Genomic DNA, 18,277 nt, shown 5'->3' on the forward strand with positions numbered 1-18,277 from the left:
CTTCCTAATACAAAAGGTTTCAATATCTAATGCTACTAGATAGACAATTAAGTATCCATAACCAATGCCTGTTACAACTTAACAATTCTACCCTAAAGAATTAAGAATACTAAAGATATACAGAAATGCGTTCTCTCTACTATTTTTGCAACTTTCTTGAATATATATTTATTTCAGAATTTAAAGTATCTACATTGGGGCCAGCCTGGTAGTGCAGCGGTTAAGTGCGCACGTTTCACTTCAGCAGCCCGGGGTCCGCCAGTTCAGATCCCGGGTACAGACACGGTACCGCTTGGCAAGCCATGCTGTGGCAGGCGTCCCATATATAAAGTAGAGGAAGATGGGCACGGATGTTAGCTCAGGGCCAGTCTTCCTCAGCAAAAAGAGGAGGATTGGCAGCAGATGTTAGCTCAGGGCTAATCTTCCTCAAAAAAAAGATTAAAATATCTATGTTTACAAACTAACCACAGCTTTGATAGAAGCCATTTTATGATCCAGATTGCTAAAGTTTTTTCAGCTTTCAAAACACTTAGAATACCAAACAAGCAGCCAGCCGTGGTGATCTAGTGGTGAAGATCTGGCGCTCTCACCGCTGCAGCCCGGGTTCATTCCCCGGTGGCAGAACCACACAACAGTCTGTCAGTTGTCAAACTGTGGTGGTGGCTCAGAGAACTAAACTAACAACTAGGATACACATGCACGGAGGCTTTAAAAAAGAAAAAACCAAACAAGTTTCATACAAAAGGATTCTATTATACATTTACATGGCATCTTTATCAGATATAACATCAGTGATGTCTTCTCTAATTTACCACGTAATCACTAAGTAAGAGCTCCAGGACAATTACGAATGGTGTTGGTGACCGGCTTGTTCAATGAACACTATTCAGTCACAAAGCGCCCTTCCTCTCAGCAAACACAGGTGAGCTCATTCATTACCTCATGTCACCCCTTTCTTCCGTGCTCACCGATCTGACCAGTATGGGCGCTGGCAGCAGAGGGCTTGGCGTTAACTGCACGGTGGGATCAGTAAATTCTTCGACTGCACTGGTTGGAATTTCCACCAGAGTTAAAATGAACGCTTGTTCCTCCTCACCATCTTGATGCATGTTAGCAACTAGATTCACTATCAAAGTTTAAAGTTAGTAATGAACAGCTAAATCATGAAACAACAGAAAATCATTAATTTATTCCATTTCTAAAGTCTATAAAAAGAAATAAAAGGTAATTTCATAAAGGATAGAGATGACTCACTGTGGAGAGAATTTATAATTCTGAATTACAAAATATACACAAAATATTTCAAGTTTTTGTTTTAATTTAAGGCCATCATAGACTAAAAAAATTGTTTCACTTTTCCACAGTCAAATGGGAAGTAAAAATCATACTATTAGGTTCTGTGACACTTTACTGAAGCTGACTATCATACCTGTTAGGTCTTGAGGCGGGATTACATTCTCCTGTTGGACTTCCGGAATGCTAGCTGGTGTACACTGCCATAAAAAATTAAAATGAAAGAGAGAGGTTGACTAAAGCTTAGTTTTAAAAAGTTTTCCTGATAATTTGATATAGTGACAGTTATTATTTCAAAACTCAACAACTTATCTAACCACATACAATTTTACAAATGTTTTGAAACTTTGAGTTGTACCAGTAACCTCTGATTCATTTAAATAAACATAAATATAAAAGGAATTCTGTCTAAATTGTTAAATACGTGTACTCTAGGCAACGATTTCTGAAGTGACAGGAAGGGAGATGCAAAGCCCTCAGCCTTCCCCCACCCCTCACAGCAGCCACTGCACTGCTGGTGGGTCACGACCACACGGAGGCAAATCAAGAGTCTCCCTGCCTCCAGCAAGGCTCCCTCCAAGCTGCCTTCCACGAAGCTACAAACATTGCTTTCTCTAAAACGCAATTCTGATTGTAATTCTCTACCGCTTAAAATCCTAAAACTTTCACTTTGCAGTCAATAATGTCAATAATTGATTCAGCCAAGAAGCATCAATACATACTAAAACTACTGGGAGAAGGGTTGCTGGGCCTCATTTGACAAATTACGTACTAAGACCAAGTGGGAAAGAGGCTGTCCTAACAGAGAAGTCAGGCAGGCCTGACTCCAGCCAGGTGATCGCTCAGCATCTCCAGTAATGGGACAGACTGGCATTGTGTGTCTTTGCTGTGACACGAAGGAAGAGCACAACAATACCTATTTAGTAATCTTGCCAAACGTTTAACCCAAACCTAATAATGAGGAAGCAATAAAAAAAATCCAGATTGTAGTTTAGCCTGGACTCTTCTAAAACGTCAGGTTCCCAAAAGAGGAGACAGGAGAACTCTAGATTGAGAGTCAGGAGAAACGATGAGTCTACTAGTGACGTATGACTGTTCAATCACTGTCAGACAGCAGGCAATGTTAAGTGTGACAACAGTACTGCCGTCTCTCTGTAAGAGAACATCCTTCTTCTGATCAGATACAAGCTGAGTATTGATGGGCGAAGGCTCATGCCTGCAGCTGCCTTCTAAATGGTTCCATTTTTTAAAAGTGTCTATCTACCAATAGAGATGGAACACAAGAGAGAGGGAGAAAAATCGAATGAGGCAAAAGGTTAACAATTAATGACTCCAAGTAAAGTGTAGATGAGACTTCTATGTAATATTCTTGCAACTCTTCTCTAAGTTTAAAATTACTTCAAAGGAAAAATAAGAAAGTTGGGGAGGATCCCATAACATTACATGTAGTCCAAACTCCTTAGCAAGTCACCAAAATTCCTTTTATGATCTGTTCCCAAGCCACCTAACTCACGTCTAACCACTCCCTTCATTTACATTCCAGTCCTCCCTGCTCACAGCCCCTGCAAACGTCATGCCGTCTCACACCTGTTCTTACACACACTCCTCTCCCTTTAACTGCCTCACTCACACCCGTTCTTACAGATGAGGATTCTTTCAATCCTGGCTGCACATTACAATAACCAGGGAACTTGAAAAAAAAAGCTAATGCCTGCGCCCTATTCCCAGAGACTGGTTTCACCGGCCGGGCTCAGACTCCTACAGACTCGTGTACAACTCTCTTCCACAGCACCCATCAGAGGCTAACCACTCACTCACTCATCTATCTCCCACACCTCCGTGTCCCCAGTACCTCACACAGTGAGGTTACTACTACCAACATGCAGTAGTAACATCTCAAAAACATTTGCTCTGTGAATGAACTTCTCAGATTCAGGGGCTAAGAAGCAAGAAGTGAATTCTCTGTATACAAAACACTTCCTTTTTCAAAGCTTTTACAGCAAAGCTAGGTATTGGCTGTTTTCTTTCTATGCTCCCAAGACTAAAAACACACCCCATACAAATTCTATCACAATACATTCTTGCAAAGGCAAAGCTGTAGGGAAAGAAAACAGACCACTGGTTGCCAGGGGCTGGAGATGGGGAGAGGTGGTGACTGAAAAAGGACATGGGGATTTGGGGGTGACGGGACCGTTCACGTATTCCTTACACGACTGTGCACATTGTCAAAACTTGTAGAACTGCACGCTAAAACTGGTGACATTTACTGCATGTAAATTATACCTCAATGTTCAACACAGGGAACAGACACTCAGCCACCCTGGGTTGTGCCTGCGTCTCTTTACCTGCGGCACACGGAGCGTAAGCACACCATCTCCATCAGCACCCTTCCTCAGGGGCTCCTCCACAGCACCCTCGTGGAGACCCTGAGCCAAGCCAAACGCATGGGGCCTTGTCTCAAAGGAAACAACTGGAGCCACTGACAAGGTCCGACCCTCATGACAGCCTTCTTCCTGATCTTCATTTCTGAAAGGGAAAGTATCCATCAGCGTTTTAGAGCAGGTATTAAGAGTTTCATACTTGAAACCAAGCTGACAATCGCAGAATGATGTTTAGAGCTAGGTGCATCAAAGGTCATCTAATTTAATGGTTTTCAAACTTCTAAAATACATTTAATGCAACAGAACCCTTCTTTTTTTTTTTCTTTTTCTCCCCAAAGTGCCCCAGTACACAGTTGTGTATTTTTGTAGTTGTAGGTGCTTCTAGTTGTGGCATGTGGGATGCCGCCTCAGCATGGCCTGATGAGTGGTGCCATGTCCACGACCAGGATTCAAACTGGCGAAACCCCAGGCCACTGAAGCGGAGTGCACGAACTTAACCACTCGGCCACGGGGCCCGCCCCAGAATCCCTTTTTCAATCACATTCTTACAGCTACAGCTTACGGCTATAGTTGAACAGAACAGAAATCAAATCCCAGAACCTGTTCCTTGTACCTTCCAGTTAGCTGGGCTTCTTTCGAAACACTGCTCTCTTCGATACCATGTACCCGCGCCGATCTGCTCTGCTCCTTACTCTCTGCTGTTGTAACTGAGCCAAGGTTTTTATCTTCTAATTCTGTTGCTTTAGAAGCATTTTTCTCAGTTTCTTAAAGAAAAAAAATACACTTAAGTTATAGTCCAAAACAGTACAGCTACGGTCTCCATATTAGAAACATATTCTCTTTTCACAGACAGATCACTACACAGTGGCTCTTCCAAACTTCTCTTAATCCAAAAAGCAAGCTTATTCACACAGCAGAGGGTGCTCCTACCCAATGAGATGTCTGAACAGTAACAGGATGATTAATGAGTTCTGCATTGCACTCATTTCACTCCTGGCTGCCACAGCATCTGTATCTCCACTTCATGATAACAGCAGTATAAGGGCAAACCCACACACCAGACAGGTTTAGAGGTGGGTAGTGTCTTCCACCTGAGGGAAGTGGTGGGGAGGGAGCAGTTCTACAAAGAATAATGTCACAAAGGGGAAGAAAACGACTTCCACATAAAAGGGTAACTTGAGCCTGCATACTGAGAGCTTCTGGGGACTGCTCCGGCCAGAGTAAGTAACGAATTAACTACCTGAACCACAGGCGTTTGCTGGTCGAAAGGAAATCCCAGAAATCAGGAACCCCAAAATAGGGAGAAGATGATGTTAACTACCGAGATCATCTACATGTGGGATTTAACACTATCTAGGTAGCCTGACACTTGCACTTCTTGTCCTGCTCTTCCCAGTCCCCTGTGGGGGAGCCCTTGGCAGGGAGGGAAGTAGAAAGAGAAGCGGGACTAGGGCTCAACATGGACATCACAATATGGTGAGGCCATTAAAAAGCCAAATAGGGCACTACATGATCAAACAGAAAGATTTTTTTCAATATATTAATCTTTAAAAATACAAAGTGCTAACATATAAAGAACTCTTAACAATAAAAAAAAAAACAATTTAAAACTAAGCCTAGATCTGAATAGACATGTCTCTAAAGAAGATATACAAATAAGCACATGAAAAATACTCAATATCATTAGTCATCAGGGAAATGCAAATCAAACCCACAATGAGATACCACTTCACACCCACTAGGATGTCTGCAATCAAAAAGACAAATAATGACAAGTGTCTGGGAGGATGCAGAGAAACTGAAACCCTCAAAGAACGTTGGTGACTACACAACATGGTGCAGCCACTTTTGAAACACTTTGGCAGTTGATCAAAATGTCAAATACAGAATTACCATATGACCCAACAATTCCACTTGTAGGTATAAATCCAAGACAAATGAAAACATGTCCACACAAACGCTTATACACGAATGTTCTTGGCAGCACGATTTAAAACAGCTAAAAGGTAGAAAACAACCCAAATGCCCATCAACAGACGAATGGATAAACAAAATGTAGTGTATCCAGACAACAGAATATTATTCAGAAAGAAAAAGAAATGAAGCATTTGCTATATGCTACAACACGGACAAACCTGCAAACGTGCTAAGGGAAAGAAGCCACACAAAAGACCACACATTCTATGAGTCCACGTATACGAAATGTCCACAGTGGACAAATCCCTAGAGACCAGAAGCAGATTAGTGGGGGCCTGGGCCTGGGAAGGGTCAGGGGAAATGTGGAGTGACTACTAATGGTGACAGCTACACAACTTGGTGAATATCTAAAACACCACCGCTGTATACTTTAAATGAGTGAATTGTATGGTATAAGAATTATCTCAATAAAACTGTTTTTTTAAAAAGTGCTGAACAGGGGCTGGCCCAGTGGCGCAGTGGTTAAGTTTGTATGTTCTGCTCTGGCGGCCCAGGGTTCACTGGTTCAGATCCCGGGTGCGGATCTATGCACTGCTCATCAAGCCATGCTGTGGTAGGCATCCCACATATAAAACACAGGAAGATAGGCACAGATGTTAGCTCAGGGCCAATCTTCCTCAGCAAAAAGAGGAGGATTGGCAACAGGGGTTAGCTCATGGCCAATCTTCCTCAAAAGAAAAGTGCTGAACAGTGTATGTGACAGAGTATGCACATATTTCCGTTCTTTCTGAAAGGAATATACTGTATAATATGTATGTGTGCACATACATATTTGGATGTAGGTGTATACACACTCACACCCTCAGTCAGAGGCTTATGTGGAAAACACGTCTGCAAGTCTACAATAAAAACTCTGCAGAGCAGTTTACCCTAGGAGTAGAATTAGGGGCTGAGCACCAAGGAAGGAGGGAAGTTTTAAACTTTTACACCTTTTGAGCGCTGTCTGATTTTTACCGCACACATACCTTTCTACAAGAGGTTTGCTTGAGTACTCATGAACAAACACACAGAAAAAAACGTAGGAACAGAAAGTCGGACCAAGTACAGGGAGCAACATGGCAATAACCACGGAAACTAGTTGGTGGATTTATGGGTATTTATTTTATAGCTTATCCTACTTTTTATATGTTTGAAACTTCTTAATAAGTTTAAATAATTTTAACGACTGAATATTCCATTTGAAATGATAATGCAATTTCTTGTGTCAAAGTAATTGTGTAGCTGTAAAGGAACAGTAAAATTTACCTCTTTGAATGTCCACTTCTTCTCCTTTGGTTACAAACAAACCGGGAACTTCCTGATGAGCACCAAACCTCCTGGTCCCTAAAATCCTAAGATTTGGTTTAGGCTCGGCAAGTCTACTTCTCATTCTCAAATTACCCGTCACTTCAGAAGTTGCATTCCTAGAAAAAGAGAGACAGGAAGAGAGAGAAATTTACCAACCGTGTGAGAATTCTCTTCCTCCCACTGACACGTTCCATCTGGCACTGATACAGTTACGTGCTGCCTTCTTAGGCACCACACTGTCTGTAAGTGTTCATTCATCTCTTGATGCTAAAATTATGTGGTAGTAATTTTACCAAATGTCTTAAAAAGGGAAGAGAATCCGGACATTTGTCAAACAGAGACCACATTTACATAAAATTGCTTCATTCAAGCGTCAAAGACGCATATCTCGCAGTAACTTTAATATGCAAACCATTAAGCTAAAATCAAAATCAGCCGATCCTCACCATAAAGGGTGAGAAACGAGCACTGTCTACTTTACATTTATATAAGTATTATTAGTCAAGGCTATTAACTGAGTTGATGGTTGGCTGAAATATATTAATTGAATACTGTATTTTTTAGTAAATCTCAAAAGAAATAATCACTTAATAAAGCAAAGTAAACCTGGCTGGTACAGCGTTTTCCTTCACATTCTCCACTAAACCACTTTCTTCTTTAGAACTTTGCTCCTCCAATACAATCTTGTTTTCTTCTAATGAAGGAGATGCACTATTGACAGCTGACGGAAGCTCCTGACATTCATGAACAATTCTGTGATCTACATTATCTGGGCTAAAAGGAATATGGCTTTTATCCTTTGAATGACCATCAGGAAGTACACATACTCCTACTGTAGAAAAAAACAGAAAATTAAAACAGACTCAACACAAATAGACGTTCAAAGAAAATAAACCCTTCTTAAGGATTTACATTCAGCAACTGTAAAATTCTATATTATTTTTAAAGTTTGCTCTTTTGGGCTCCAAATTTAAATTTACCACCTCATATTTCATGCCAGAGATCTGACCCATTCTAAGTTTAATAATTCTTATAGACTGAAATTTTTGTGCTATTATAAGTAAAAATGAATCTTTTTGTTACTTTCAGTAACTCCACAACCTCAGATGAATTTCAAGATAGGATCACCTTCATTTACAATTTTTAAAACTCGTATTGTATGTTCCAGAGATTTGTGACAGGCTCCACTGCAGTGCTCTGCCACGGAGAAAGGAGCCCAAGAGGCAACACACATCAGGGGTTCTCCTGACAAATAAACAGCTACGGGCCTGAAAGTCTAACACCTAAGATAAATGGCAGGCCACTCATCACCAGTCAAAATGATTAACAGGAATACAATTAACATAATCATCCATTTAATGTACTTAAAGTAGAAGGTACTTAGATAGTAAAGACCATAGCTTCTCTATAAGGTCAGCCTAAAATATTCAAAATCTTGTTTCACATATCTTTGGCTCAGTCCAAACTAACAGAACAGTCTATCTCAAATGATCTCAATGACTGCTACTGCCCCTTCATCCTGATTCGACTGTCAGGTAATTGTGAAGATTATCCAAAGCAGCAGCTCCTTTGCTGAACAAACACGTATAAAGTGATCAGTAACCAGAGCTCAATTAACCAATGATGTTTATGATGATAAAGGTACAAGATACACTAGATTAACTATTCCACGAATACAAATTATTCCTAATAAACCAAGTGGTGGAAATGGTGGCCCTACATCTAAAGGGGCTAAGTTGGATGGATCGAGGCACACATATTGCCTCTTCCGGAGAAACAACAAAGCGATGCCAACTTCAAACATAAAAGGCAGGTATTCACTTATTACTCAAGTGTAGGGACAATCTCTTAAAGTTGGATTTTAAAAGATTCTTTTTTCATAGCACTTATCTTTCACTCTCACCATCACTCTGTTCTGTACTGATCTCCGACTGCAACACTAAATCTCCCATTGTAAGTAAAGTTATGGCGGCTTCAGTGCTTCCATCATTGGCACCTTGTGAGAAAATACACCAACATTAAAAGAGAAGAATGAGGAGCTGGCCCAGTAGCATAGTGGTTAAGTTTACACGCTCCACTTTGGTGACCCAGGGTTTGTGGGTTCAGATCCTGGGTGCAGACCTACACATTGCTCATCAAGCCATGCTGTGGCAGCATCCGACACAGAAGAACTAGAAGGACTTACATCTAGGATACACAACTATGTACTGGAGCTTTGGGGAGGAAAAAAAAGAGGAAGATTGGCAACAGATGTTAGCTGAGGGCCAACCTTCCTCAAAAAAAAACACAGAAGAATGAATCTGGAAATTTCAGTTTGTTTATTTAGAAAAGATTTTTAACTAAGGTGTTTCTTTTCTAGTAACAAATTTCAATATCTTCCGTACCACTAATCCCTTACTAGGGTAGTGTTTTTTTCAGCTTATATACTACAAAGAAGTAAATCATCAGTTGTTGGCTCTTAACTCACTGAAAATGCCTCCCTCCCATTAAATAACTTAGTGCTTTCAGAGAAAATACCCACATCCATGCAGATAAGAAGAAATAAGTACTTCTTTATTAAACATTTAACTCTTAACTCACTTTCTAAAGTAACATTCCAAGAATCCAAGCCTCTCAAGGAGATAACCAGTCAACAGCTGACTCTTTGTGTCCAACTGTGCAGAAAGCTGCCTCACTCACTAAAAAGCACACCACTAACTCCCTACGCTAGTATTAACCAGGAAGTTTTAGCAGTTTCCTTATTAACAGTTACCTGTTTCATCTGGGGTATGTCCACCTGTCGTCATTTCCTGAAAATGGAAAAGATAAGTAATATCTTACGTATTTCCCAAATATATGTTCTGTATCACAAAAAGCACTACCACAGGTCTTCATGTTTTGGATTACAATGGAGCGGAAATTTTTTTCCTCTTAGTTTACAATTATTCATAAAATTTCATAAACAAGAAGAGAAACAATTTAAAAGCCAAATTCTTTTGTCTCTTGCTCCTTATTTCACCTTTTCCTTGAATTATATGCAAATTTGCAATGTACAATATGATCAGAGTCAAAATTTACTTCCTCACTTTCATAATCCTTCAACTTTAATCATATCTGCCACTAGTTTTGACCAATGGAAACCAAGGTCTGAAGAATACTGTAAATTGTTTACTCTACCAGGTGGCTTAAAATTGGAATGGATTTTAATAAGTTAGAAGTTACAGGATCGATGTCCAGCATGACAACATGAGGAGCTCTGCTGACCCTCTCCCCAGGGAAACTGGTGAAATTTATTAAAAAACAACCACTTAAAGCCTCTGGAAATGGTCCTAAGGGATAAGAGGAAGAAACATCTATTTAAGAAAACTGAGGAAAACTCGGTAACAACAGCGAGAGACTGTGGTATGTGAACCGAGGCTGTTCTCTCCCTCCTTCCTCCCAAGCCAGCGAGGCAGGGACTCCACCTCCGACTGCTACAGCCCAGAGCACCGCCCTTCGCCCTGCAGGCCCCAGCCGGAGTGCCTTCTTCCTGGACGAGCAGGATTTCAGCTCCTGACACCACAAGAATCTGATGTTACATTCAGAATAGACCAATGGTCCACCATGAAGACGGACACAAAAATTCTCAATAAAATACTAGCAAACTGAACTCAGCAACATAAAAATTACATGCCATGATCAAGTAGGATTTATCCCACAGATGCAATCTTTGGTTTAACATCCAAAATTCAATCAACATAACACATAATATCAACACAATAAAAAACGAAAAACCCTATGATCATCTCAACAGATGTAGAAAAAGCATATGACAAATTCCAACACCCTTTCATGATAAAATACTCACACAATCTAGGAATAAGAATGGAACTTCTTCAATTTGATAAATGGCTTCTATGAAAAAACCAGAGCTAAGACCAAACTTAATAGTGAAAGACTGGATGCTTTCCCCTAAGACCAGGAATGAGACAAGAACGTCCACTCTCACCACTCTTCTTCAATACTGTACTGGATGTTCTACCCAGGGCAATTAGGCAAACAAATAAAAAGACATCCAGACTGTCCTAACTCCCAGTACCGTGAATGTGACCTTATGTGGAAATAGGGTCTTTTAGACACACTCAAGTTAAGATGAGTTCCTGCTGGATTAGGGTTGGCCCTACACAGACACACACACAGGGAGAACACCATGTGGCAAGGGAGGCAGAAGCTGGAACAGTGCTGCAACAAGCCAAGAAAGGAGAAGAACTGCCAGCAACTGCCAGGAGGAGGCGAAAGGCCTGGGATACAGGAGAAAGAAGCAGGAGGAGAAAGGCTCCCTTCAGAGCCCTCCTCCAGAAGGAACCATTGCTGGCGGCACCTGGATTTTGGAACTCCATCCTCCAGAACTCAAGAGAATGACTTTCCCAGGTTCTAAGCCCCCAGCTCGTGGTGCTGCGTCATAGCATCCCTAGGAAACTAACACAGACAGGCAGGAGGAAACTCTCTCTGTCCCACCCGCCACGACCGGGCAGGTAGAACATGCAGAGGAACACCAGAAACTGCTCAAACACATGAGCTCAGTAGAGCTGCAGGATACAAGACCAATATACAAAAGTCAACCGTATTCTATACGCTTGTAATAAACAATCCGAAAATGGAATTAGGAAAAGAATTCCGTTCACAATAGCATCAAAAATAGCAACATACCTGAAAACAAATTTAACAAAGGGAGCGTAAAGTTTACACTCTGAAAACTATAAAACATTGTTTGAAAGAATTAAAGAAGATCTAAGCAAATGAGAAAATATCCCACGATCACGGATTGGAAGACTCAACATTGTTAAACTGATCTATAGATTCAATGCAATCCCAATCAGAACCCCAGCTGACGTCTATGTGGAAATTGACAAGTTGATTTTAAAATTCACACAGAATTGCAAGGGACCCACAACAGTCAAAACCATCCTGAAAAAAAGAATAAAGTAGGATGACCTTACATTTCCCAATTCCAAAACTTACTACAAAGCTACAGTAATCAATCGAACATCTCATCACAAGCATGGACACATCTAGATAAACAGAACAGAATTCAGAACCCAGAAATAACCCCAGCCATCTATACCCAACTGACTTGCAACAAGAATACAAGACTATTCAATGGGAGAAAGAACAATCTTTTCAAAGAAATGGTGCGACAAGTGGAATAGTTACATGCAAAAGAACAGAGGAGGATTCTAACTTCATACTATACACAAAAATTAATTAAAAATGGATTAAAGATGTTATGTAAAATTATAGTAAAAACCATAAAACTTCTAGAAGAAAAATACAAGTAAATCCCCAGGACCTTGGCATTGGCAAAGGATTCTTAGATATGACAAGAAAAGCATGAGCAACAAAAGAAAAAAATAGATAAACTAAACTTCATCAAAATTAAAAACTTTTTGTGCTTTAAAGGGAACCATCAAAAAAATGAAAAGACAACCCAGAGAATGGAAAAAATATTTCCAAATCATATATCTGATAAGGGACTTGTATCCAGAATATATAAAAAATTCTTACAACTCAATTATAAAAAGACAGACCAATAACAAAAAAATGGGCAAAGGCTCTGAAGAGACATTTCTCCAAAGAAGATACAAAAATGGCCAATAAGCATATGAAAAGATGTTCAACATCATTAATCACTAGGGAATGCAAATCAAAACCATAATAAGGTACCATTTCACATCCAGTAGGATGGCTAGATCCAAAAAAGTCAAATCACAAATGTTGGCCAGGATGTGAAGAAACCAGAACCCTCATGCGTGCTGCTGGGAATGCAAAATGGTGCAGCAGGTTTGGAAAATAGTTTGCTATTTCCTCAAATGATTAAACATAGAGTTACCATACGACCCACCAACGACCCTCCTAGCAATGTACCCAAGAGAAGTGAAAACATATGTCCATAGAGAATGGTGTACACACATGTTTACAGCAGCATTATTCACAACAGCCAAAAGACGGAAACAACCTAAACGCCCATGAACAGATGAACGGATTAACAAAATGCAGTATACCCATATGCAACATGATTTGACCACAAAAAGAAATGAAGTACTGACACAGGCTACAACATGGATGAACCTTGAACACATTATGCTGAGTGAGAGAAGCCAGACACAAAAGACCACACTGTACGTGTCCATTCATACGAAATGTCCAGAAAAGACAAATCTAGAGAGACAGAAAGTCAGTAAGTGGTTGCCTAGGCCTGGGGAGGGTTGGGAGGAAATGGGGAGCAACTGCTAATGGGCATGGGGTTTCTCTTTGAGGCGATGAAAATGTTTGAAAATTGACAGTGACGACATTTGCACATATCTGTAAATATACTAAAAACCAATGAATTGTACACTTTAAATTTGTAAATTGTACAGTATGTGAATTTTATCTTAACAAAGCTGTTAAAAAGTTATAATTCCAGGTCTTCATTTGCAAAAACAAGATAAACACCAACAATAAGAAAGAGTGAGCACCAAATAAAATGCGACTCAATATATTTAAATAATTTACATTCAGCAGAGATTTAATGCAACAGAAGGTTAACCTAAGTCTACGAGAACGTAAAGAGCTCTGCCCACAGACAAAAAAATCAATGGTTTTCAAGCCAAATAAAAAATCTATGGATTTTTCAGTACTTTCTACTCTTCATGCTTACAGCTCTCTACATGATAAAAACAAGCTAAGAACTGCTTGTAACCTAAAGCTTTCAAAATAAACTTCCAGTCTCTTCACAGTAAACGAAGAATGTAAGACAAAACATAATAAAATGGATGCTTACAAGTGATAATGAGTTCAAATCTCCCTGCTTCATTTCCTGAGTAGCCGCATCCGTGTGTAAGAGCTGAGGTTCATCAACAGTTATGCATCCGACATCAGGGACATTCACGGTTATTTCAAGCTGTCAAAGTGAAAAGTTTCATTATTTCATTTTGTCATACTATACACAGCAAAACAAAATGAATGAGTAAAATAAAAGGTTAAACTGAAGAAATAATCCACATTCATACATGATTAAAAAACTAAAATGTAGTAATTCTTAAACTGATTGATATCAACTTGGCAAAAGTAAAACATTTAAGGTTTCTGAGAGGTCTGTGATGCTTACAGACCGGAAGCAAAATTTCCAAGGCTGATCTTCTCAGTATCCAGCATCCCACTTTCCCTTATCCACACTTTGTCCCTACTTTCCCATAAATTCTCTCACTTGTCTGTTAACACTTACAGAGTGATTCCTAGAAACTAGAGGGCTACAGGTACAAGGATGCAAAGCTGACGAAGACACATGTGGTCCCTGCCCTCAAGGGACTCACAAGCGAAGGAAAACAGACATGTCATCAACTATCTATACACTGTTCTAAGGGCTATCATAGAGATGAGTTGAAAGCACTTAAAAGGATTCATCACCCCTCACCCCCAACCAAGGCAACCACCCTCTCCCACAACCCCAAAAACTGTACGATTCTTGACAGCCGTGGCAATGGCCATGTCAGAAATGGGTTTGCTCACATCTACTCTTCATTTAGCAGTCTTTGTGGTCAAAGATGCCTAGAATCTAGGGGCTAAAAGGACTAAGATGTATCTCCCAGACCCTATACAAGACAGTCTGGCTCCTATTTCCTTATTAACAGAGAGATGAATATAAATGACTGTGTAATTCAGTAGAAACTGAGTAAAGAGCCAAGTTTAAAAATCTGCCTTTAATGGGGCTGGCCCTGTGGCCAAGTGGTTAAGTTCACACGCTCCGCTGCAGGCGGCCCAGTGTTTCGTTGGTTCAAATCCTGGGCGCGGACATGGCACTGCTCATCAAACCACGCTGAGGCAGCATCCCACATGCCACAACTAGAAGGACCCACAATGAAGAATATACAACTATGTACTAGGGGGGCATTGGAGAGAAAAAGGAAAAAAATAAAATCTTAAAAGAAAAAAAAATCTGCCTTCAAGACATTTATTATAGTAACACCTGAGTGCTCTGTGTCTGTTTTCTCAGATGCAAACATTAAAGAAAAATCTTTGCTAACACCCTATAGGCTTGAGGCGAATTAAAAAGTTCAAGTGACTTGAAAAAACGAAATATTTTCTAAGGAGTTGGGACTGGCTAGAAAACAAGAATATTCCAGATAATTGAAAGTTGGTTCTTTAAGCACTATACAGTTTCAAAGCTTTATTTTTTTAAGCAGCTTTATTGAGATATAATTTACATTCCACACAACTCACTCATTTAAAGTGTATAATTCAATGTTTTTTGGAATACACACAGATAATGTGCAACCATCAACACAGTCACTTCAAGAACATTTTCATCACTTCAAAGAAGCAGCCCCACCCCCATTACTTATCACTCCTTTCATCCCCAAACCCCTAAGCAACCACTACTCTGCTTTCTGTCTTTATAGATTTTCCTTGTTGGACATTTCGTATGTGATTTTTTGGTAACTAGTTTCTCTCACTTAGCATAACGTTTTCAAGGTTCATGTTGTAGTATATATCAATATTTTACACCCCTATATGATTTAACAATATGCCATTGTATTTCAGTGTTTTTTTTAAAGGAAATATTTTCTAACATGTAAATGAATTTCCCTGCTTTAGTAAGCTGGCTATAAGGAATATAATTTAAGCTTTCCTTGCTCAATTATTATGATTAATGCTATTTAAGAAGGCATTCTGTATTAATTCAGGGATATATCCTGGAACCTGATTTTCAGAAATTAATTTCTGATATTAGTTTTCACCAGTAATTTGCCTTTCACCTAAAGAAATTTGTAAAACACAAAACATATAGCTAAAGGAATTCTCATGCAGTGTTAACCAGCTGTCCTTGCACAAAATTAACTTTCCTTTTGCATTTTCTTGGTTTTAACTAAAACAAAGTCACTATGCTTACTTTCAACTTTCAGTTACAAGAAAACTTCCTTTTGGATCATTTTTATTTAGCTTCAACCATTCTAACTCATTAACTTTTAATCTAGCACATTATTATTAACAGCGAATAAATTAAGGTGGGTTTGGATTTCCATTCATAAATGTGAATTTACAGATTCAGTAATACATTAATTCTGGGTTAACTTAACATTACTTGAATTGTTTTGTTTCCTGCTTCTTTTCTTATTATCATCACTACTAACCTGGTTAACTCCTGACTGTTTCAAATGACTCAGAAACTATCATGAATGCTTACTACAAAATTGATTCAGATATGCTGACCTATAAGCCAAATAAGTTACCGCAAATTGAGATGGAAATAAAACTTTGAAGCTAGAAAGTTAGATACTAGGCCAAGAGGCAAAGCAGTAAGGAGCTTTTATGATAAAGTAAGTTGAAGTAATAATGTTCTTCCACCTCACATCCAGTAGGATGGCTATTATCCAAAAACTTGAAAATAACAGGTGTTGGTAAGGATGTGGAGAAAGTGGAAGCTTGTACACTGTTATTTGGGAATGTAAAGTGATGCAGCTGCTACGGAAAACAGTATGGCAGTTGCTCAAAAAACTAAAAGTATATTTACAATTTACCATATGATCCACAATTCCACTTTGAGGAATATCCCCAAAAGAGTTGAAAGCAGGGATTAGAAGAGCTATCCATATAACCCTTGCTCGTGTTCATAGCAGCATTCACTGCAATAGCCAAAAGGTGGAAGTAACCCAACTGTCCGTTGGCAGATGAACAAACAAAATGTGGTATATATACACAATGGAATATTATTCAGCCTTAAAAAGGACATTCTAACACATGCTACAACATAAATGAACCTTGAAAACATTATGCTAGGTGAAATAAGCCAGTCACAAAAAGAAAAAAATACCGTATGATTCCACTTATATAAGGTATCCAGAGTCACAGACACCGAAGTAGAACGGTGGGTGCCACAGGCTAGAGGAGAGGGAGAATGGGAAATCATTGTTTAATGGGTACAGAGTTTTAGTTTTGCAAGATGAAGAAAAGTCCTGTGGATGGATGGTGTAGCAGAACAAGATGAATCTACTTAAGGCCACTGAACTGTACACTGAAAAACAGCTAACGTGGGCAGCCGGTCCCGCGGCCGAGTGGTTGAGCTCTTGCACTCCGCTTCGGCAGCCCAGGGTTTCCCCGGGTCGGATCCTGGGTGCGCACGTAGCACGCTCATCGGGCCATGCTAGGGCGGCATCCACAAGCCACAGCTAGAGGGACCCACAACTAAAAATACACAACTATGTACTGGGGGGGCTTTGGGGAGAAAAAGGAAAAATAAAATCTTTAAAAAAAAAATTAAAACAGCTAACATGGTAAATTTTGCTATGTGTATTTTACCACAATTAAAAAAAAAAAGGAAATATCTCCCCTACCTTCTCTACCAACCAGAGCTCAGCCTGAGCCTATCACAAAAAGTTAACAGAAACCATCTGCCAAAATTAAAAATAATCAGAAAGCAGATTAAGCAGCCTCCAGATACAAATGAAGTCAGATTTCGACCCTTATTGTCACAGTGATCACCCTGTGCTGGACCTGGGCTGTGGGGCTGAGCATTCACAGGAGGTCACACAAGCCTACTTCTCCTGGCGTCTCAGGCTATCCACCAGGCCAAAACAAATTACACTTGGTAGAGGTTATTCAGAGAATGAACTTTCTCAACTCCTAATAATCACTAAGAGAAGAAATAATGATCCACAAAAAGAAAAAAACAAGTAAAATAAAGTTCCAGGGATTCAAGAAACAAACTACCTCTTCCATCGTTTCCTCAATCTGAGCAGAGACAGGTTCAGGAGATCTGAGACCAACGGGTACAAACACTGGAGCTTTGTTTACTTCTTCTGGAGCAAGGTGATAGGTTTCTTCCTCATAGTCACACTCAAAATCTTCAGTGTCGTCTTCATCTTCTTCCTGGGAAGCCCGAAGAGTCACCAGCACGGCCCTGGAAGCTCTGGGTCCCTTCTTAGAGGTCTTAGTCCGGATTCGCTTTGATCCACGTCCTTTGGTGACATTTGGCTTGCTCTTCCGATGCGTTCTCCTCTCACTACGACCTCCCTCACACTCAGAGGCAGAAGAGACAGTTGTTCTTTGATCCAGAGCAATTTTAGAGTAGTCTGACTCTTTTAACAGTTGTGGACAGCTGGATGTTCAATCAAAACAACAACACAGTCATTACACACACAAGGATAATTTTAATGAAAAGCAAACTTTCAGAGTGAAATCCCAGTTCAAGCTGTTACAACAAAAACTCACACCACCCATTCTGTCAAAAATTTATGCTGTGCGAAGAAGAAAGGAATTTATTGTTACTACTATTTAGTTCCTCATTTAGAGTTAATTCTTAGTTATCTATCTACAAATTTTCCATAGTAAATTGTTAATTC

At 39.7% G+C, this 18,277-nt stretch overlaps 1 protein-coding gene across 5 annotated transcripts in view; it reads right to left on the minus strand.

The window, feature by feature from the left end:
* The window catches only part of BDP1 (BDP1 general transcription factor IIIB subunit), an 80,009-nt gene that overhangs the window by 13,291 nt on the left and 48,441 nt on the right, over positions 1–18,277 (minus strand). For 2 of the 5 annotated variants that reach the window (XR_011525366.1, XR_011525365.1), the window contains exons 25-34: positions 17,646–18,033; positions 13,720–13,839; positions 9,691–9,727; positions 8,842–8,934; positions 7,545–7,770; positions 6,897–7,054; positions 4,288–4,438; positions 3,639–3,819; positions 1,430–1,493; positions 969–1,126 (exon numbers count right to left, since the gene is read on the minus strand). Coding sequence is in view for 2 of the 5 variants with exons in the window: in XM_008535395.2 (XP_008533617.2) it covers positions 940–1,126; positions 1,430–1,493; positions 3,639–3,819; positions 4,288–4,438; positions 6,897–7,054; positions 7,545–7,770; positions 8,842–8,934; positions 9,691–9,727; positions 13,720–13,839; positions 17,646–18,033 (1,605 nt within the window). In the remaining 3 variants the exon portion in view is untranslated. Of the gene's footprint in view, positions 1–939; positions 1,127–1,429; positions 1,494–3,638; positions 3,820–4,287; positions 4,439–6,896; positions 7,055–7,544; positions 7,771–8,841; positions 8,935–9,690; positions 9,728–13,719; positions 13,840–17,645; positions 18,034–18,277 lie in introns of all 5 variants that reach the window. The other 3 variants (XR_011525364.1, XM_008535395.2, XM_070569933.1) reach the window with 2 other exon arrangements.

This window comes from Equus przewalskii, chromosome 13 (assembly GCF_037783145.1).
Source record: "Equus przewalskii isolate Varuska chromosome 13, EquPr2, whole genome shotgun sequence".
In the NCBI taxonomy this organism is placed as follows: Eukaryota; Metazoa; Chordata; class Mammalia; order Perissodactyla; family Equidae; genus Equus; species Equus przewalskii.